Source organism: Vigna unguiculata, chromosome 5, assembly GCF_037176805.1.
Source record: "Vigna unguiculata cultivar grain cowpea cultivar isolate G323 ecotype 2 chromosome 5, ASM3717680v1, whole genome shotgun sequence".
Classification (NCBI taxonomy): domain Eukaryota; kingdom Viridiplantae; phylum Streptophyta; class Magnoliopsida; order Fabales; family Fabaceae; genus Vigna; species Vigna unguiculata.
Genome location: NC_140796.1, coordinates 8,437,355 through 8,461,252, shown reverse-complemented (window position 1 = coordinate 8,461,252; position 23,898 = coordinate 8,437,355). Strand labels below are relative to the sequence as shown.

The following is a 23,898-nucleotide window of genomic DNA, read 5'->3' as shown; positions in this document are numbered from 1 at the left end:
TTTTCTTAACAGAATATGTAATATAGTTCTAATAAAGAATTAGTGCACGATATCTAGGGGAATGTAATATTTTATAGGACTAATATATGCAGCTCCAAAAACTTACGTAAAGTCCTAAACTACTGATGTCTTAGACACAACAAAATTTTCACGTAACATACTGAAGTATGCAATCATTTTTAATAACACACACTCTTCTTCTTTTCTTTCTTTCTCTCTCCGTATATATTTATATAATTAATTCTAGTCAAACTAACCAGAGTATTCTCATACTTCTCTCCCCTTGTGTAATATTTATAATTAATTTCATAAAAATTATTTACTAAGTCTATTAGTTAGACATAAATTATATGAAATACGATAGCAGTGAAAATAAATAAATAAAAAATATGTAAATGAAAAATCTATGAAGATATGATACAGCACATCACAACATCACAGATGAAGCCATAAAGAAATTTTGTTAGAGATAAGTGAGGTGGTCCTTGGTCCTAACCCTAAGGTTTATTGGTCCCCCCATAGTCGTACGACAAGTTCCTTCGAAATTTCCAGGAAAATAGTGTCTTAGGATAAAACAAGTGGAGCCTTCACATGCTTTCAGACCTCAAATCATTGTAATGCATAAATCCAAACAGAATCTGTCTTCAATTTTTCCTGCACCACAAACTAATTACACTATAATTCAATTCATTACTGAATAAAATTTATTTTTTATTTTTATATTTAATTTCTAATATATGTTATTGTGTAATTTTACTTATAATCACTATAAACTTTATTTTGAACATAAATATTCCAAAGAAATCTAACAAAAAAAATTGAAAGTTATAAATTTTGACAAAAAATAAAAATAAAAAATTTGTGACTCAATTAATGTTTTTCAAACGGGAGATGTCATAACACAACGGGAATCTGTAATTATAATGAGGTAAAAATTGAGTAAACAAACTTTAACATGGTTTACATAATTAATCATTAAGGATTTTAGTGAAGTATTTATTTTCCTAAAGAAAGATTTTAGTAAGGCAAAAGAAAAGGAAAATTAACAAAACAACAAATTTTATTTTTTAAAATGAAGACTCTTTTACATGGTCGATTTCCTACACTTCTGAAAACAATTTGGTTTCTTTCGATCTTTTTAGATATCTTGTGGCCCTGCTAAATTTGAAAGAAGACAACTAAGTTAGCATTTGTGATGAATAAAACAACGACAATAATAATAATAATAATAATAATAATATTATTATTATTATTATTATTATTATTATTATTATTCACGTACAATTGCAACACATCTCGAATTTTAAGCAGATAAAGTCTTGATATATATCATATATGTGATTGTATGGCAGAAAATATTATACCAAAAAATCAATTAACGTCGATTTGATAAACTTTTAGGCGTTGATTTGAGTTTGTTTTCTTCTTTCTGAGTTTGTGTATGGCGATTATTTCCTCATGCAACGTTGAGTTCATAGCATATTTAATGAAATAGTAATCACAATGTTTTAAGAGGTTTATTCTAATAAAGTTCATCCTTTACCTAATATCCTTCATGATAAACAAATAAAATGTAGCATTAAACTTATTTTTCACAGACAAGAACGTATTGTTAAATTTTGTCGACGAACAGTGTCTAATATAATCTTGCCCTCATAATCAAACATTAAATAATTCAGGGATATGTAAACGTTTTGACTAAAAATTTAAATTTACTTACATTTATGTTACAATGAAATTGCGTAACATAAGTTAAATTTTAATTAGGTTACTATCTCATTCAACCTTAGTGGTGTTAATACGTAAGCCACCTAATGTACAAAACATCTTTTCTTAATGATTTTTTATTTTTCACTTTGTCTAAGTGTTTGTCATGCAGCACGACAAATGTGGTGAGATTAGCATTGATATTTGGATAATAAGTTAAAAATGAAAGTTTAAAGGAACTTTTAATTTTGACTTAGAAGATGTCCCAATCTACTAATGAAGAGCCTCTTTCTCAAAAGGGTCACATATTGTTAGAGCATACGTCACAAATTGAATCTTAGATCCCAAAATTTAACATTTTCTTTACCAAATGAATCATAAGAATAAGAGATTTGTTTTTTCATAAAAAAACATTAACAAATAAAATTAATTTTCGCATAAACTAGAATGATTTTATGCATAAATTAATTATTAGAAATAATTTCAAATTATATTTTTTAAAATTTGATATTAAATAATGTAAAATTTAATTCTATCTTATAAAAGTTAAATTTATTTTTTATGTTTTCCTAATTCTATTTTTACGATTATTTTTTTACTCTAATTTCCTTATTTTGTCCATTCTAAATTTGAAGATATTTAAAAAAAAATAGTTAATGTAATTTCTTTTAACAAGTGAATAATAATATCCTACAATAATACGTGATTATCAAATTAAAGGTTCATGACTTGTTAACAAAAATGACACGTCCTCTTTTCAATCTTGATGGTTCAACTCTTTATAATAACTACTAATCTATAAATTAAAATTGATGAAATATATATTATAACTTTTATTTAATTTATAATTTATAATTTATAATAATCTAGTGGGTTGAGTGTGATTTCTAGTTTTAGGGTATGGATTTCATAGTTTCATCTTTCATATTATAATAATTTATTATTTTATTTTGATATAATTATTATCTATCATTTTACGATGTCATCATGTTAAATATTTTTTTTACAGGACAATTGATATATTTGATAAACTCAAACTGTTTAATTAAAATCTAAAACATAAAAATTTGTATAATATGATATTTGAAGACAAAAATACTTTGGATATATTTTATAAGTTTAGGTACGTAAGTTCAGGTTAAATAGAATATAATCGTCTCATTGTCTAAAATTATAAAGGTTAATGTAAAACATTTTTTTTTTCTAAACTTTAAAGTATTTGATTTCTTTTTAGAATTATGAGGTTACTTTTTTTCTTCAATTAGAGCATACAAATTGGAAGACTATAGAATTTCAATGATTTAATCTGATTATATTCTAGTTTTATGTAAATTTTTTATTTGTTATATCTAGTTTTTCGTGTTTATTCTTTATGTGTGTATCATTTATTGGCCGCATGTAAAATATTAGTTAAAAAGATGAATTTTTCTTACTTGGTACATTACTTTTAATCAAAAATCTTAAAATAATAAATTTATGAGTTTTTATTTTTATATAATATTCTATTTTTTTATTTTAAATTAATTTAAAATTTAAACTCATATTTAAATTTTTAACAAAATATATAATATATATATATATATATATATATATATATAATCAGCAGTATTATAGAAAATGAATCGTTCAATTTCAATATTTTCAAAAAGCTTTTGTAGAGATTTTGAAAGATGTCTTAATTTTGAAAGCTCTTAATACAGTATTAATTTAAACTTGATATGTAACACTGATATAGAGAGAATTATTAATGAGTAGTTATGTTGTAGAATCTTCCAAGTGAAGGGAGTGCAATAATCAGCATGGATTCCTCTTGCTTTCATCATCTTCATTAATTAATAGTTGAAAGAAGAAAGGAAAGAAAGAAGTGCACGAAAATGAAGGAATGATCCTTTTCCAATTCCACGTTGCAGAACCCTTCTCTTTCTTCTATGGCCAATGTTCAAGAGAAGCTGAAAACCGTTCAAACCAAGTTTTCTATTTTCACAATATTATATTATTAATTTTCCAGAATCCAAGTATATGCTCACATCTTTGTCTTGTGCACACTACATGACTACTACATTCAATAGTACGTCATAAAACGTCATACTTCTGGAGGATAATTGTAAACCCTCATAAAATAATGCATTTATTATCCCTTAGAATTAGGTCATGTGTGGATTCGAAAATTTATTTATTATATATATAAGTCTTATACCTACCAATAAAATCTCCTTTTTTTTTTAATTGTATTTGTTTAAAAGTTCAATTTGAATTTTTACTTAAAAGATCCTGATCTAAGCTATTCGGACTAATTACATAAATAATTACATAAGTAATCTTTATGATAAAGATATTATATCTTGTGCTATTTTTTATATTAATAGAGATATCATATATTTAATTCTCTTTTATTATTATTATCAAATATTATGTTTTATTAGGTTTTACTTTTCTATATAGTCAGATATTATACTATATATTATCATTAAATTGTTTTCATCAATTATCTTTTGTTAATATTTTTTCTTCTCATGGCTTATACACAAGTAATGTTTATGAATATGATTAATTAAGTATTAAAATTTTCATAAATTTAGAAATTTTTAATAATTTTTTATAATATATTGAGTACTTGCTAGATTTGTAGATTTATAGTCTTTAATTGAGTCTCAATTATTTAGTTTTTTTTTATATAATCGGGTGATGTGACTAAATGAATATGATTTTGCTCTATCACCTTGATATGGATAACAATCACTTCAACTACTTAATAGAGCTACATCACTAGGTTAACAAAAAAATAATATTGACTTAATTGAAAAAATATAATTTTGTTAAGTATTTAATAAACTAGAAAAAATTATTAGAGATTTGATACCGTTAATTTTTACCTATTTTGGTTATTTTTGTGAATAAATCAATTATTCATTAACTTTGTCTTGTTTCATCCTCAAGTTTAATGTTTTTTTTTTCTTATATTTTAGTTAGTGTGTGCTTGTTTTACCTCTAATATCCTTTTTATTACTTGAAATAAGTGTATATGAAATAATTATGGTAGAGGATAATAAGTTATAACTTAAGAAAACATGTTTTGGACAAGAAAAGATAAATTTGGAGCAAATACATGTGTCGAGCGCCATTGAATCATGCCCACCGTCACAAAGTCAGGGTGAAATCAGTTCTATAAGGGAGTCCAGTGTTGGGTGGTGAAAAATGGCGTTGGACATCATTAGCCTCTGGAGAACTGCTTGCTGCCTTGTGGAAGAGCCTCATTTTCTTCTTTGGTTCTAATTTCTTCCCTACTTCTTCAATTTGTGAACCCTAAATTCTTCACCATGAAGAACTAACTCTATTTGTTGAGATTAGATGTTATTAACTAATTTTTTATATAAAATTATATATGAATTTAAGTTTTACGAATAAATTAAATGATTAGACATAAATATGTTAGAATTAATTCACGAATTAATTTTATTATATAACTCATTTGATATATTATAATGGATCCAATTGTGATTTAATAAAATATAAGGACCTATTGGTTAGTCGTAATAAAGTAAAATAAAGTTTAGCCAAACTTGATGGACGTTGGCTTATGAAAGGGGATTATGATTCTATCTCTAGTCATAAGGTTCTTTCATAGTAAGCCATAAAAAATGTGTGAGAAGAGAAAGAAAAACAAAAATAAAATTGAGAAACAATGATTAGAAAATAGACGAATTGAAAAATATATTTTCACATGATCTCTTATAAATCAAGATTAGTACTCTATTATTTTTTTATTGCGTGAGAATGTTAAATCTTAAAGATCTCAAAATTATTTTACAAAATATCTAATTAAAGATGATTAATCAATTTTTTAATAACAAATAATCATCAACAAAGCAAACAAAAATTGTCCTTGCACTTATATAACGTGGTCAGGAAAACATCAACTTCCACATATGTCTTCTAATTTCCTTATTTTAATATTAAAATTTGAAATTGCATGTTATATATTACCATTTTCATAGTTATATATTATTATCATTACTTATCCATTATATATATATATATATATATATATATATATATATATATATATATATATATATATATATATATATATATATATATATATATATATATATATATACGAGATATTTAAAAGGACATTACAATGAAAATTATAAAATTGTCTCATTTACAAACTAAATGGTTAACAAATTAAAAGTGTTTATATATTATTACATTATATATATATATATATATAATCTTAAAATAGAATTCAAAATTTTTAAAGTATTATTTTATTTTATTGTTCATAAAATATATTTCACTTAAAATATGGTATTTATGCTTCTTGCGAGGATTTTGATTCATTCTTCATTTTGCACAAATAGAAACACCTAAGGTTGCTGGGAGATGCCTTTGAAAAGTATTGAGAATGTTAGAAATATCTCCCTTTCCTCCCTGGGTCTCCTCTTTCATCCATGATGATTTTTCTCTTTTTCGTGTTGAAGAGAAGGATAGGTTACAATTTGGAGGTGTTGATGTGAAAAAGATGCACAAATGGACAAATGGAGCTTAAAAAAACTACTAGGTGCCATTGGAAAAAAGTTTCATTCTTTTCTTTAATTCTAATTTCTTCCTTTCTTCAATTTGTGATTCCTAATCATTCACCAAAACGAAATAATTTTATTTGTTGATATTAGATATAATAAACTAAATTTTTTATAAAATTATAAATTTAAATTTTATAGATAAATTAAATGATTGGACATAAATATCTTACCGAAGATGATTAACCAAATTTTTTAATAACAAATAATCATCAACAAAGCAAACAAAAATTGTCCTTTCACTTATAACATGGTTAAGAAAACATCAATTTTCCACATATGTCTTCTAGTTTTCTTATTTTAATATTAAAAGTTTAAATTGCATATGCCGTTATATGTTACATTCTTATATTGTTATATATTATTATCATTACTTTTCCGTGTTATATATATATATATATATATATATATATATATATATATATATATATATATATATATATATATATATATATATATATATACGAGGTATTTGAAAGGACATTACAATGAAAATTATAAAATTGTCTCATTTACAAACTAAAAGTACTCTTTATAAGTCTTTTATGTAATATTACTAAGACAACCTCATCATGGTTAACAAATTAAAAGTGTTTATATATTATTACATTATATATATATATATATATATATATATATATATATATATATATATATAACATCTTAAAAATAAAATTCACAATTTTTAAAATATTATTTTATTTTATTGTTCATAAAATAAATTTTACTTAAAATAAGGTGGGCGCGTACATTATATAAAATAAGTTCTACTCTGCTGTAACATGTTATGCTTGAAGAACTTGCCCTACTTTGTGGTATTTTATAATATTTGTAAGCATTAATTTAATGAATTTAATTAATCTAACTCAAAAGTAAACAACACATAATTGATTTAAAACACAAGTTCATAGTGACAAAAGAAAAAAGGAATAAACAATTGCAATGGGAAAAGTATGGCAGACACTACTGTTTTCAGATTGGGGAAGTTGAGAAGTTGCGAATCACAAATTCATTATGTTTTGGGACCTCACATCACATCATGATTATAAACAACAACAACAAATGGTTGTTTTTTTCGTGGTGAAGGTTTTGTTAACATAACATTATAGTATTACTAGTTTATTCATTGTTTTTGTGACAGCAACATTTTCTCTTTCATGTTGTTGAGTATTTAGATTTGGGTCCTCTCCTTCATAAATTTTAACCATTGGTCACTATCTGACATGGATTTAATGGTGCACAAAGAAAGAGGAAGTGATGGATTTGGATCCCTGCAAGAATTTTTAACCATTCATTCTTCATTATTATACAACTGAGTGATACTGTTCTAGACTTTCTGGTTGTTCACATGTCATTATCCATTTATTTTTGTATCTATCATTACTCATCTTTATTTCTATCTTTTACTCTTTTAAAATTTTATTCATGAATACCTGTTGTATTTTTCAATAAATAGATATATTTATTACTTCATTAGCAATATTTATTGGTGACAAATTATTTATTAAATATGAATAGTAATTATTATTTTCGTAAAATTAAAATTCATGATATTACTTAGCGAAAAGTATAGTTAATTTATTAATATACTGATAAATAATCATTTTATATTAAAAAAGAGAGATACTGTATGGTTTTAAGAGTAAATTATATTGGCTAATTACTTTTATATGACGAATAAGTACCTTTCGTGCTCTTTTAACGCAATATTAGAAAAAGTTTTCAAATGTTCATATCATAAGTTTTTTTTTTTTCCTTTTTTCTTCAGTATCTGTCTTATACGACAAGACTTTAATAAATGCTCAATACTTCTTCAATAATTTAATTAAGATATTATTTAATAAACTGTTATCATATGATCAAATATAATTTTAATCATAATTTATAATAATATATAAAAATATTATTTTTTTCCACATTTTAAAATACTAATTTTATCTTTTAAAATATAATTATTTATTAAATTTTTGAAAATTGACTATTAGTTTTATAATTTTTTTTTCTATTTATCAACAATTATTCTCTCATATTTTTTTATATATATATTTTTTTTATTTTTAATAAATATAATTTTATTTACGATATATAAAGAGAATTCTCTCTTTTGTGTTCACATTTTAAAATATCAATTTTACCTTTTAAAATGTAATTATTTATTAAATTTTTGAAAATTGACCACTATTTTTTCAATTTTTTTTATTTTTATTAATAATTATTCTCTCATATTTTTTACTTTATTTTAATAAATATAATTTTATTTTATATATTAATTTAATAATATTATATTATCATCACCTATTAATATAATATTATACAAATATAAAAAATGTGTATGCATGACAATGTGTATGTGTACGCTAGTTTTTATCGAAAGAAAATAAGTCTTTCTCAAAAACAAAACAAACAATTCTTTAAGTGACATGAAAAGCATCATTTCAAGTAGAAAATACATAAATAAATAAATAAAAAATTGTACCGAATAATTAATAAACATTTCAGACAATAATATAATTCACATTTTCACCAAATATATATATATATATATATATATATATATATATATATATATATATATATATATATATATATATATAAATATATATAGAGGGTTCTTCAAGACATTTAAAGACTTGATTTTCTCATAATTGACTCAAGCTAAAAGATCACTTTCAATTATTATAACTGGGATCACTGCTCCACACTAGACTCATTTTTATCGCACAATAAAGACAAATCAAAGCATATATGTTTGCTTGGAAACAAGGCCCAATATATGACTTTCGAATCCAATCCAACATCATTTTTTACTTGACAACCTTATTAACACCTCATAAAGGGCCTTGGCTTCCCACACCCCCATGTTTGACATCTTTGTAGACTTCTGACCGTTTTATTTAAAAAAGTTAATCAACTAATCTATAAGAGATTTTCCTTTTTGGTGTTTTTTTTTCTCACTTTTATCATTTAAGTTGCTATTTAAATTAACTGTTTAATATTTTAATTTAATTATATTTTAAAATTAAATAAATAAAAATCATCTATAAATAAATGAAATAATTTATAAAATAAATAAAAATTGTTTATATTAAATTGTAAAATCTAATTATATTTATTTTTATAATTATAATTTTATTATTTTCTTTAAAAAAATAATACATGTGACGTATGTCTTTTCAATAGTAAATAATAAAGCTAATTTTATTAATTAATTTTTATTTAAAAGATTTGAAAAGACATATTAATGATATTAGGCAGGAACATTTTATTAATGTTAACAATTTTAAGATTACACAGTCAATGTTATACATTTTCTTTCAAGATATTAAAAGAAGAATTTGGTCATCGAAAATTAGAACATTTAAAAGATATTATTATATAATATATTTCCCAACTATAAATTACAATATACAAATTAGGATAACAAAATTAGAAGTATATTTCATAAATTATTCTTGTGAGTATAACAAAATTACAAAATTTTCTCATCCAATCTTATTTTTGTAGTAGAATGTTTTTTCTCTCTTGTGTATTATTATAACATAGTTTATATACTAATATTTTCATTGGAAATTTTAATTATATAAAATTAATATTAATTATCTAACAAATAAAAACTAAAATACTAATACAATTATAAATTAAAATATAAAAATATAGCAGTATATAATAACAATTTAATAATTTTTTTCATACACTTAAAGAAGTATACACCTTAAACCCTTGCCCAAGATATATCTGTAAACACCAGACGAAAGCAAGAAATGTTAAAACCCTAACCCCAATTCTTTTGCACCTCGTGTTGAGCTTGGAGGCCACCGTTGCAGTTCTTCATCTTGTGTTCTTTAGGTACCTTCTGCCTTCTGAATTGATTAAAGCCTTTAGTTCTGTGTTGGATAGGAGAGTGGATAATCAACACTGCCAATTTAAACCATATTTCATCTATTATTATTTTTCTTTTTCTTGGAGTTTTTGTGTATTCTGCTACGACTTGAACCAATTAGATTACAGGGTGTTTGAATTCTTCATCAAAATCAAATTTTAATTTTGAAATTTCACATTTTTTTTTCTTTTTCTTTTCAATCCAGCAATGGGTGATACAGCATTTTTGGAGCACCCGATATCAGAGGATACACTGCAGTTACTCTTTCAAGCTTCCAACTCTTCTAACTTGGAAAAGTCCCTTGAGATTCTCATTCAGAATGCCAAATCCGATTCTGGACGTTTGGAACTAGCTTCTAAAAGGATTCTCCCTGCAGTGCTTAACATAGTCCAGTCACTTGCTCTAGCTTCATATCACCATCATCATCATCATCATAATCAAACCCTTTCTCTGTGTTTTAAGCTCCTCAGGAACTTGTGTGCCGGAGAAGCTGCAAACCAAGCCTCATTTATTGAGCTTAATGGCGTAGCAGTTGTTTGGAATGTTCTGAGATCAGAGGCCGGTTCCTCAGGCCCTGATCATGGATTGGTTCGGTGGGGTCTGCAGGTTCTGGCAAATGTTTCTTTAGGGGGGAAACAGCATCAACGTGCTCTCTGGGAAGAGCTGTATCCTATTGGGTTTGCATCACTTGCTAGAGTTGGAACTAAGGAGACTTGTGATCCATTGTGTATGGTGATTTATACTTGTTGTGATGGAAACCCTGAATGGTTTAAAGAGTTGTCCAGTGATGATGGCTGGCCTATAGTGTCCGAAATAGTGAGAACAGCTTCTTCTGGTGAGTGGTATGCCGTCCTGTCATCTGGGATTGTTTCGTGGCGCTTATTTTGTTTAATTTATATGATCCTTTGTCAATTGATCTTTCCTTTTTGCTTGTAATTCTTTGCCTTGATTTTAATAGTCTTCCTGACAAAACAAAATGGCGTTTATAATGTGTGGTTGAGGACTTCGGTTGTGTTGGGGTTGCAGCATGTTACTTGTACACTTTTTTGTTTTTCAATCTCGTGATGTTTTTTTAGTTGAAAACTGATCTTTTTTCTTTTCTTGGGCTTTTTCCTCTCCCATTGGTTTCTTCTGAACCAGCTGGTTTTGGTGAGGATTGGTTGAAGTTGCTCCTTTCAAGAAACTTCCTTGAAGAATCTCAATTGCCTATGTTGTTTTCCAAATTGCAATCTGTGGATGTTCCTGAGGATGAAATTATTGAGTCAAAAGTTGATCAGTTTTCATTTGAACAAGCATTTCTTCTGCAAATCCTGTCACAAATCTTGAATGAGCGGCTTGGAGATGTGACTATTTCAAAGGATTTCGCGTTGTTTGTTTTTGAAATATTCAAGAAGTCTATTGGGGTTCTTGAACATGCAATGAGAGGGAACTCTGGTCTCCCGAGTGGCTTTGCTGGGGTTGATGTTCTTGGCTACACTCTTACCATATTGAGGGATATTTGTGCTCAAGATGGTATGAGAGGTAATACAAAAGATGCAAACGATGTTGTTGATGTGATATTGTCATATGGCCTCATAGAATTGCTTTTGTCATTGCTTGGTGCTCTGGAACCTCCAGCAATAATCAGGAAAGGGCTCAAACAAATTGAGAATCAGGATAGTGATAGTTGTTACTCAAAACCATGCCCTTACAAGGGCTTCAGACGAGACATAGTTGCATTAATTGGCAATTGTGTTTATAGAAGGAAGCATGCACAAGATGAAATACGGGACAGGAACGGTATTCTACTGCTATTGCAGCAGTGTGTGACTGACGAAGACAATCCTTTCCTGAGGGAATGGGGCATATGGTCTGTGAGGAATGTGTTAGAGGGAAATGATGAAAACCAAAGGGTAGTTGCTGAATTGGAGATTCAAGGATCTGCTGATGTGCCTGAAATTAATGCACTCGGTTTACGAGTTGAAGTTGATCAGAGAACTAGACGTGCAAAGCTTGTTAACATCCCATCCTGTGAAAAATCACTTTAACTCTGTTGTATCTACAAATCGTGGTCTATTCTAGAATGATGATACGGTCTATTGATTGAATTTATGTTGGGATTATTTTCCCTTTCAAATGGAAACTGCTGTTGCCATTGTCAATGGAAGCTCAAAAGAAAAATCATTCTAATAGAAAATTATAGATGTGTGAGCAATTTTTTTGAACTCCCTTCTATACTCATGACAATTTATTTGACGCAATGTCAAATGGAAAGGAAAAACATTTACACAGTAGAATATTCATCATCACCAGAACAAAACCAAGATTATGACATTTTTAAGTAGATGTCAGTGATATTGGTGTTAGGTTTATAAGGAGGGGGTTTTACTGGAGAGATATAACACCAATGAGACCTGAGCCTAACCATATAAGACACTGACACCATTCTCAACCCAAAACCTTAAGGCAATGGGTTTATGGGTCTTTTATCTTTATATAATGCTCTACTTTCTCATTTCTGGTCTCCCCCTCCAGCGGAAGCTGTCCAACCACGAGTACTCATTTTTTGTCCTTTTCTGTACCATCGTTCTTTTCTTAACAGGATACGCTTACCTGACTCACACTAGGACCATACTGGTACTGCACTCGTTTGAGTCGGTATTAACCATCGGCTTTGATACCACTTATTAGGTTTATAAGGAGGGGGGAGATATAACACCAATGAGACCTGAGCCTAACCATATAAGATACTGACACCACTTTCAATCCAAAACCTTAAGGCAATGGGTTTGTGGGTCTTTTGTCTTTATATAGTGCTCTACTTTCTCATTTCTGGTCAATGTGGGACTTAGACTTACATTTATATTCCTAACAATTGGTATATCGTAATTAGTGGCCTGAAAATTACAAAAGAAATCGCGTTCCACATTGTGAATGAGGTTTCATGGTGGCTCAGGTTTTGTTGGTTGAATCAGTGGACTCAGTTGTTGATGTTCTCCTGTTTGTAAAGTAATAAAAACTATGGACACTTACAAAGATGGATCAGGCGGAATAATATTCATATCAACTCCTTGGAATCTTTGAGCAGTGTAAACTTTTTGTATACATATTATAGAGTTAAGAGTGTTCTTTTTTTATTATTGTTTTAGCTATCCAATTGGATGATGATTTTGTTCTGCCTAATCTTGATATGCATTATGTTACAATTAAATTTGGACAAAAGGGTCTTGATTTATACTGTACCAAAAAATGCAGAGTATGCGTGAGCGATTATTGATTAAAGTGGTTAAAAAGGAGAAAATGAAAAGAATACAAATATATGAAATAATAATAATAACAAACCAAACCTATTTTTTAACGGCTACTGTGTATGATGTATATAAAATTTCGTCATGCCAACCGATCACTATTAATAGGGAGATTTGTCTCTCACAAATTAACAAGTAAGGTGCAATGTTTTTTAGGAATCATAGTTTATAGTTTGCATTTTCAAAATTTTTATGAACATATATAATAGAAGAATTGTATAATGTATTATTCTTAACTTCGTACTTAAATTCTTCTTCCTTTTTCTCTTTGTTCTATTTCCATCCAGCATCATAAGTATGTTGTAGAAATATTCAGGACGTGAAACAATTGATTGAGAATAGAAAACCTTGAAACAGAAGGTGAAGAAAAATGTGATGGCCTACATGTTTCATGAGCAAAGCTACACCATTACCAACTCTGAATCTATCAGAACAGTAGTCTAGTCCATGTGTGTTTGATTGTGACCACTGGGGTCCGGTTACGATAAAAAATTGTAAGGAAACACAAAAAGTGTTTTTTTTTTCAGCTGCCAATTTGTTCAGTTTTTTGGTATTTCAAAACCGGTTCAAGAATTTGGAACAATTCAAGTTGAGTTTTGAACAACATAATCATTTTAAGATTATGAGAGGTGTTCTTGTAAATACAACATGGCACAGTATTATTAGTGTGTAAATATATTGCCATTCTGAAGCTAAGATATTTGGATGGCACAAACCCTAATGCAATCATGAAACAGTGTTAAGTACTAGCACACAACGTGCCTAACATTATAAAGTAGGAAAAGTAATGTCTAACTACAATAAAAAAAAAGAAAAACACTACATTGATGCTGTTTTCTAGCCAAACACAGTTGTCAGAAGTGCAGAAGCTATAGATCCCAACAAACCAACCATGATCAGGCCCTGAAGGACCAGGCTCTGACCTCTTCAGAGCACTGCAAATAACAAACACCTCATTAATGTGCCTACTTTGCATTTCACCACACTGGTTTCTTGGGAGCTTAAAACTCGTGCAACATATCTCAGAACCTATAAGGAGAGTTTAGTCTTAAAATATTTACTGAAGAGATTGATTATTTAAATGAACGTTAATATAGAGATTGATACTTGTGGACAAGAACAAAATCAGGGAGAACCCTTTTGGAAATTAGTTCCAAACTACCAGAATCAAATTTGACATTCTGAATGAGAATCTTTGAGGAAATTTTAGAGCTAGAAGAGTTGGAAGCTTGGAGTAACTGAAGGGGACCTTCTGGTATGAGTACTCCAAAAGTTATGCGTCACAGCCCACTGCTTTATTGAAAAGTGTGAACTTTCAAAATTAAATTGAATTCCATTTTTGCAATTCTGTTCAAAATACATCAACCAATGTAAAATTCTTAACTTGATTATTTACTTGTGTTGATCCTTGAGAAATAAGCTTTGTTGCATCCATATTCAATAGTTAATAGAGTAATTTGGCATGCTAAAACACCTATAACAATTCCTTTAGGTACTTGGTCTAATTTTTCCCTAACCTGTGAACCTAATCTATTTCTCTACCAATATGTCCTGCCCCTATAGTTTGATTTCATGAACCTGAGTCAGAACCCCACTTGTTCATCTTTTTTAAATATAAATGGAATGAAAGAAATGACTTGAACTGAAAGACAGAGTAGCTTAGCATTTCTCTTACTTTCTGTCATTGCCATTAATTTTATTGGAATAAAAAACCATCAAACATAATATTTTGGCCTCTATTCTTCTTAATGAATCATTCTCCATAATTTTTATTTGCTTAAAAGACAATTTATAAAGAATCAAACCACAAATAAGATTATAAGAATCAGTATACATGCTGTCCAACACTAAGTTCCTTCTTACATCTCAATAAACTCTGTTTTCTGTTTTTAGTTTCTGAAACCTGAATTGGATCAACAGGTCTGGTCCAGAGAACTCTTCCAAGGACCTCATTCTTGGACTGTGAATTCAAGGCTTATTATTCACTTTGCTTAGCTTAGTTAATTTTAAGAATGGAAGCTTTGTTTATCATCATCTATGATTGATCAAATTATATATTCAATCCACAAAGTTTTTTATTCCTGTGTTTCTTTTACACTGTTGAATTGAATATACAACATCATGTCAAGATGTCGTATCTGTACTTTTATCCAAAACTTACAGCATCATGGCTTTTATAAATCTGGGGGAAACAGCTACATCATGTTCTGAGGATCACGAAGAAACGAAGTATAAACATTTGTATAAAAATATAAGACAAAATACAAAAAGAACTTAACCAGCCAAGGATCTTGTCACAGTCTTCAGAATTGTTTAAACCATGACTTAGAACATTTGAAGGGGCTGAACATATAAGCTCCATGGAGAAAGAAGCAGGGTTACTCTGTAAACCGTGACTTGTCACAGACTCTGTGCAACATTCCCCATGCACATAAAACAACTTAGTACCTTCAACAACTTCATTAGTGACAAAAAGACAATGCCTTTTAATCCTTCCATAACAATAGGGTCAATGCATGTATTATACTAACTTGGGATATTATGATGTTTCAACTTCTTGCACTTTAATCTCAAACTTAGAACGCACAAAGTCTTGTATGGTCCCAATGTCAAGTTGCAGCAGTATCTGATGAAAACTGGTTGATGAATTAAGGGCCTAAGTCAACTAATCTATTTAATTATCATTCATGTCCTGTTGTTTTCTCTTGCTGTGCAAATCCTGATATTAGATCAGACCAAGTTAACTCTGCTAACAAAAAGCTGTTTTGGGCCTACAGCTACAACTACAATGTGCAACTCATGACAGAGCAACAATGATAGCAAACTGGGGCAATAGGAGAATCTACTCTTCCCCATTCTCATCCAACTCCAAACTTTACAGATTCAACACTCACTGCCTAAAACCTAAAACCTAAAAACAATAACCACAACATGCCATTCTTGTCAATCAAATCAAATGCCATTATTTATACAAGATATCATGAACAGTCTGAATAACAAAACAAAAAAAGAGGTAGCAAACAAGGAGTTAGACTAGCACCAGATACATGCTGTCCTTCATAAAAATACAAACATCCTTAATATATATTTCTCTCACGGCAGAAACACTCTAGGCCCCCCCAAACCCCCAAAAAAAAAAAACATTTCTTTAGAGTCTGTGAAATTGGTTCTTGAATATTGCTTCCAGTTTCGACACGTGCTTAGAGGCAAGACCGTTAGGGTGGCCACTGGTGTTGTACCTTCGCACGGATCCAGGAGGGGACCAGTTGACCATATTCAACATTACTCTCCCAAAGCCTAAGGCAAAGCAACCATGCCTCACCTTCTCTGCATATGCTTTTGGGAAGAGAGAAAGAATGGATGATGGATGTACCTCATCCATAACATGGTGGTGCCATTATATTTCATGCTGCTCAATGCTGCAATGATTGTACAGAATTATGTTCCCAATGCAAATTTGCAAGATTAGTATCCAACATTAATTTCTCTGGCATGGTTTATGTACACCATGTACCACTATCATTCAAAGCTCCACGGATTTAAAGAATATCAATTTAAAATTCTGATCTTCGTGGTCACACCGCCTGATCCCACAATAAATCCATTTGAACTTATCCACCCTTTTTCTTTTATTATTATTATTATTATCAATCATTAACATGGAAAAAACTCTCATATTTTGCTGAAACTTGATTCTGGTTTAACTAGATGTTGATTTGAGTAACTGAGTTAAAAGGGCATGATTTGATTTATGTTTTGACTGGCAGTCACGATTGGAGTAACTACATGATCCAATGGCCTTATCTGGTTCAATTAACACTGTTTTTTTATGAAGAATGCATGTAATATGTAATTTGATATCTAAAGAAAGATTTGATTCTTTTTCTTTCCTAGAGAGAGATGGTACGTGAAGAGATTGCCATGAAAATGATGGATAGAATCACAGAACGACATGTTCTAGTTTCCCTAAGCCTGATACAGAAGCAATCATAAGAAAGAATATATTAAAAAAGCAGAGTAATCCAAAATTGCACAATCTATCTATTAGATGGGCCACTGGGATTTTTCTAAATTGGATGCATGTATTCCTGACCCACGCAACAAGCTTCCAATTCCGAAAGCTTCTCTCTTTTCCCTGCCCCTCAAATTCTTTTCAGCACACAGTTATCTCTTGTGTGTTCCTTTTCCCTTTCTCGTCAGAACAAATTTTTAGCCAAAACCACATTGCTTGCTGGTTGCAATGAGCCAATGAACTTTCTGCAAAATAGCATCTCCTATTCCACTCACAAAAGTATAGGGCTTTTACTTTACATTGAGGACATAACAGATTGGTCTGGCTCATATTTTTCTCTATTAGTGTTAGAGCCTGCACTCAGGTCTAAAGAGTGGTGGGGAAAACACTCCAAATACTGCATGGGCCACCCCAAATTGTTGTTTTCCTATGAAGATACCTGTTAGCATGCAATCCACTTCGGAATCAATCACATACATAGAAGGGTGTTTTAAATCACCTTTGTGATCCTTTTGAGTAGTAGTAAAAAGAAGTGAACATGTTTTTTTTTTTTTTTTGGATTAGGTAACAGTCATTCACCAATTACCACACCAGCCCCCACTAATTTTCATTTTTGTCAACCTTTTCCTCCCTTGTGGACCCCAGCTTCTACTACCTCCTATTCCAAAAGCCTCATTTCTCTTGTATTTATCTCACATTACCATGAGTGCCAAGCCAAAGACACTCATGGACTTACCTCAAGTGTTGTCATCCCTCATTCATCACACACAGAACTAGAAACCACAGCTTCTTCAACACAACACAGAGAGGGAGAGAGGGAGCAAAACATAGACACAAAGAGGGATGGGTAACTACAGGTTCAAATTATCAGACATGATCCCCAATGCCTGGTTTTACAAACTCAAGGACATGGGAAAACCAAAAAAGCAAACCCCATCTCAGTCCAAGAAGAAAAAACAACCTTCACCAGCCTCAACCACACCACCATCAAAACCAAAGCAATCCCACCAATTCAATCCCAGAAAATCTTACTACTTCACAAGGGAGCTTAACCCAAATGATAGAATCTATACCTCACCAGCAAATAACCAAAATGCCAAATTCAGCAATTCCCCTGAAGCCCCCAGAAAATCATCCAAACAAAGACTCAAGAGAAGAACTGCAAGGACTTCTTCACCTAAGCTTGCTGTTGCTGCTAACAATGACAACTCCTCGTCACCACATGATAGCTCTGCTGAATCAGAGCACCCTGACCCAGAATTCAGAACAGATCGTGTTCTTGCCACTGAAGCATTAGATCAAACGGTTTCTTGGTCCAACTCTTTCGCCTGCAAGGTACACTCCAACGCCAAGGACATCATCATTGATGTAGACAACAGTTCCACAGAGAGAAAAGACGATAAGCTAGAAGGGTATGAATATGATTCCTTCTCGGACCTCGTGCTCCCACCAATTGTGACCAAGCCTGCAAAATTCGATGACTTGCTGAGTGATGCCAAGAAGAAAGAAACCAAAATGGATGATGCCCCAGAAGAGCCAAACCTGAAGGGACCTCTAAGAGTTAAAATTGTGAAGGAAGGCACTGCACCAATGAAGGAACATAAGAGCACCCCTGTTAGGAGATTCTCTGTGAGCTCTTCTCCAGGAGTGAAGCTTCGGATGAACTCGCCGCGAATTGGCAGCCGGAAAACTCAGACACATGGCCGGAGGAGTGTGTCGTCCGCCGCTGGCTCCGGCTCCCGGAGAAGCCTTTCGGATAGCTTTGCAATTGTGAAGTCATCACTGAATCCTCAGAGGGACTTCAGAGAATCAATGGTGGAGATGATTGTGCAGAACAACATAAGGACATCAAAGGATTTAGAGGATCTTCTTGCTTGCTATCTTTCTCTTAATTCAGATGAGTATCATGACCTCATTATCAAAGTGTTCAAGCAAATATGGTTTGATTTAACTGATAATTAGTGGAAGAACAAGTAACCAATTGAGATTTGAGACCATTCTAAACGAGTTTCTCAAGTTTCTGTTTCTCACACAATGTATGTTCACATGTAAGTAATATTAATATCTTGGTTAAGTTTAATGTATAAATCTTACTCCTTAGTCCATATTTAAGGGTGACACTATCCAAAACGAAGTTCGATGCAGAAATCAAGAGCAAAAACTGCATGCACCATCTCAGTGGTTTTGTCATGGAATTCAACCATGGAATGAAATTTACATTGCTAAACAATGCAGAAAAGTAAATGGGATTTGAGGCAATTTTGTTAACTAGGAAATAGTTGAGTTAATTTATACATGAACTGCAGAGTTCAGTTGCATATGACTCCGCAATAGTGTGGAATTGGCATGCAAACGTGTAAAATGGTTTTTGAGCACTAGCTTCATTTGGAATTGTAGACCATTTTCTCTGAGTTTAGACAGGCAAAAAAAGTTTGCCACAAACGGGTGATTGTATTGTTTAGCTTTCTGTCATCTTCCTCAAGAAAAAAACTTGGAGCATAAACTTTGCTTCTGAATTTTGGTACCTGCATGGACCCAAAGTTGTTTGAGAACAAGACATAACTGGCACAAAGTTGTATAAATTGTTCATATTGTAAGAGACAGAACCAGTTGCAAAAACTGACAACTTCTTCCAATAAAGTTTGGATTTTTTATTATTATTTCCTTTTACTCTAAAGAAATTGCCCTTTTAAGTACACCTTCTTGATTTCACGTCTTTCATCCCAAAATTTAAAGGGTTTCTTTCCTAGCCAGAAAACATGCAGCTTTTAAGATCTTGTATGTTACTTCTCCACTCAACAAACAACACAGTCAGTCACTGAGGAGAAAGATATATATATTCACTCAACTTATTATTGCACATTACTTTACACATATATTTTTTCTCATCAACTTGTTACAAAATTGAAATGTATGTTAAAATAAAAACGTCTCATTAAAAAAACCATAAATAGTATCTACATATCAGTCTCCTCTCAGCAACATTTAAAGCTCAAAAGTCTAAATGCAAATTGCTGTAATAGTCTTTTTTACATATCTGCAATTTCTAAAAAAAAAAATTCAAAAAAAGAACATATGTTTTTCAAATAGAGATATTCCCTCCTCCCTAATCATGATCTTGAGAATTCAAATTGCTATAGTCTGTCTCATTTGCGTTAAACCCTATGAAATGAGGTAAAAAAAAAAAGGGTATTTTCCTGAAGTTTGTCTAAAGGTGAAAGTTTGATTTTCAAAAGCTAAAGCAAGCAACTTGGTTTATTACAAAAGTTGTTTGAAGACTTTAACTAGAGACATAGGCACATCTGGTGACTGATGAGGACCTTTTGTGCCCTAGGCTTATATGAACAGTTTTAGTGTGTGCCCTATGCTTATAAATATAAATAGTTTCACACAGTGTGCTATAATTTGTGGGGTCGGCATTAAAAATTATTGGGTAAGCTGAATAATATCCAACGTTTATCAGATGAAGAACCAGAAAATGAAAAATGAACACTTTTAATATAATTCAATGAATTTTCTTAACTCTTTCGATTATTTTTATTTTATGATATATACGGAGTAACACGTGACCGAAATTACTAATAATACCAGAGGATTTATATCACGTATTGTATCGAGTATTTATTATTAAATAAAAAATTATAGTTATTAGTCAGAACACAACTTGTGACTTTGACTCTGATATCAATTGTTTGAATTAAACGTTTACTACTAGATCAAAATATATAATTATTAGTCAGGATTTAACTTTATCTACTAAAAAACGTAACAATCCAAATATCAAGATTCGATTATGATTCCACTCACTTCACATTCGTCTTATGCAATAAAACTAAAGTAAATTGAAAGCATAAAGTAGAGGAGTTTGTTTTCTATTCCTCTTGGTTGAACATTTATGTAAGGTTTTGGCTTTAGCTATCCCTATATTCCAATATTTTATGTGGCACATATACAGTTGAAAGGAAAGGCTCCATTGATAATGTTGCCTCTTTTTACGACAAAGGAGGTTGTAGCTTGACAAAAAGAGCAAAAGATGATAAAATATAATATATTTGAAATGGTTATTTATTTTTCTGAGGAGTGTCTGTGATTGTAGCAGTAGCAAGTTGCATGTGAGCTTTAAAATCTCACTTGTCGCTGTAAAAAGTTATGGAACTTCCTTCTCATAAGCTACATACTTTATTTGTCATCCTTATATTAAGTATTAGCTTTGACCCTTTCATCATCATTCATTTTAAAACTCTGGTTTTGATGGAGACATTCGCATGGCAAATATTTAAACACTCTGTTTTTTTAATACATTAGTTATTTAATTTTAAAAATAGCTACCTTAACCCACGTTTTTCTCTACAATAATGCACTGTCCACGATTAAACTATACTTTTCTAGTTATTGTAAGAACCTGAGTATTTTTTTTTTCTATAAGTACGTAAAAACATATCATGTCGGTTTAGTCAACTGGTGAAATTTGTTTTCTTTTGTGGTTAAGAGTTGAATTATTTAAATAATGTCTCTATGTTTAATTTAGAGGATTATGTTAAGAAATAAATTTTATGATTTATTTAATCATATAAAATCAGTCTGTAAAGTAAAAATAGTATTCACTTATTCACATATAAATTTTAATGGCTTTAATGGCTCACTTCAAATCTCAATAGCTTCAACAATGGGTACCATTAATGGCTTGCAATACGGATTTCAATTCTCCTACCAAATCCAAATATGTATGTTAGTATCTGTTGCCAACTGATACTTTATTTACGAATATAAATTTTTGTTGAAAATAATTAATTTCTTCTACATACTAACTTATAAAACAATATAAAGGTTATACCTTTATAAAACATTATTTTGATATAAAAGTATGTAATGGATTTTCACTATTGCATTGATTCAAAGGTTGATCTGACATATTTAATGAGTTTGTAAAGTGTTTGGGAAGTTTTCCTAGAAAACAAGGATTTAATTAAAGTTTCCATTATAGGAGTGACAAAGTAAGTCTTAACTTAAGGGCCATTTATTCCTCAAAATTTAGTAAGTTAGGTTAGTGTTTTTAATCCATCGCCTTCTTTTCGCTTCTCCACCTTAATATCTTAAATTCATGAGTCAAAATTAAAATAAAAGAATTTTTTTTATATTATATTATTTAAAAGATACAAATATATAGTATTGTAATTGAAGTCATCAAGATTTATAAATTAAGTTTCGATAATTAATTATAATAAAATAATATTTTTACAGCAAATTCATTTTAACCATTAAAATTTCCATATATATAAAAAAGGCATTAAGCATTAAAAATTTATTTTGCTTTCACTAAAATATATTTAGCCACAATCATTTGTATCATATTTTTTGTAGAGAAGTTAAAACTTGAAGTAAAGGATATGAAACCATTTCATAATCTTCTTGCCTAACAATCATGAACCTCACCAAGCCACTTTGTGCCATTAACACATTCATTCAACAAATGAATGAAGTTAGCACTCTTAAAAAAGGAAATTTATTTTTTGACAAAGTTTCCATAAATAAAATTAAAATAGATTCATTTTTTATTTGTTAACAAAAATAAAGTAAAAAGGTAATACTTTTTTTATCTAAATAGTTAGTTTGTCAAAGTTTGTAAAAAAAAAAACTTTGTTAGCCTATCATTTTCCCTTTAAAAATTATGTGTTTGTCTTAAGAAAAGTCACCTTTTTGGAGTTGATAAAAAAGATGAAATATGTATGTGGAAAATAGCTTTTTGGAGGGACAAAAACTAGGGTAATTTTGAAGAGTTGTTGTAAGAGTAGATAACTCCCCTTTCAATTGGAGTTCTATGTAATAAAATCTCCTCTATATATAGTTTTTCTTTTGTAATAGAAATTGGTTACACGACTCTTGTGTTCTTTATTGATACTTCATGTTGCATAATTAATTATCTATGGTTTTTTTGTTGTATCTAAACATTGAAAAATTTATTTAAAAGTTGATTTTCAGGATTGAGCAACTTAGAAACATGATTCGAGACATAATATTATATCTCGGTCGTTCCAAACCCTTCTCCTTTCTTTTACAAAGTCCTATATGGAAAGAACTAAGGTACTATATTGTTTTTTTCCATAAGATTTAGAATTTTTCTATAGGAAATTAGGACTCTTGAGTTTGTGGTGTGAATATTAGAGTTATGTTAAATATATATTGGTTCAAAGAATTATTGCATTGAGTTAAGTTATGTCAAACACAAAAAATCTACGATATTTCTCAAAGATTAACATGTACGGGAAATCTTTGACAATAGATTTTTGACTGTTTTTAAGTAAAATAAAAATAAAAAAATCTCTTAACACAAAAATCTAACTTTTCCAAGTTGAAATGAAAATGTATCATATTAATTACTCTTACAACATTACTTAACATGATGATAAATTAAAGATTTTTAACAAAAAT

At 29.7% G+C, this 23,898-nt stretch overlaps 2 protein-coding genes across 2 annotated transcripts; both read left to right on the top strand.

Annotated features, from left to right (window-relative positions):
* Window positions 1-9,999: 9,999 nt before the first annotated feature.
* Window positions 10,000-13,327, top strand: MEE50 (ARM repeat superfamily protein). Its single transcript, XM_028070378.2, has 3 exons — window positions 10,000-10,136; window positions 10,376-11,005; window positions 11,311-13,327. Exons 2-3 carry the CDS (start codon window positions 10,378-10,380, stop codon window positions 12,195-12,197), a joined length of 1,515 nt encoding a protein of 504 aa, XP_027926179.1. The 5' UTR covers window positions 10,000-10,136; window positions 10,376-10,377; the 3' UTR covers window positions 12,198-13,327.
* A 4,176-nt stretch (window positions 13,328-17,503) lies between these two features.
* LOC114185691 (transcription repressor OFP1-like) lies at window positions 17,504-19,911 on the top strand. The gene has a single exon (XM_028073563.2). The coding sequence runs from the start codon at window positions 18,313-18,315 to the stop codon at window positions 19,429-19,431; it is 1,119 nt and encodes a 372-aa protein (XP_027929364.1). The 5' UTR covers window positions 17,504-18,312; the 3' UTR covers window positions 19,432-19,911.
* The last annotated feature ends 3,987 nt before the right edge of the window (window positions 19,912-23,898 follow it).

Excerpts from the sequence above, each read along its gene's own strand:
- MEE50 (XM_028070378.2), top strand. The coding sequence starts at position 10,378 with ATGGGTGATACAGCATTTTTGGAGCACCCGATATCAGAGGATACACTG. Across the intron at positions 11,006-11,310 it reads AGTGAGAACAGCTTCTTCTG|CTGGTTTTGGTGAGGATTGG; the intron begins GTGAGTGGTATG and ends CTTCTGAACCAG.
- LOC114185691 (XM_028073563.2), top strand. The coding sequence starts at position 18,313 with ATGGGTAACTACAGGTTCAAATTATCAGACATGATCCCCAATGCCTGG.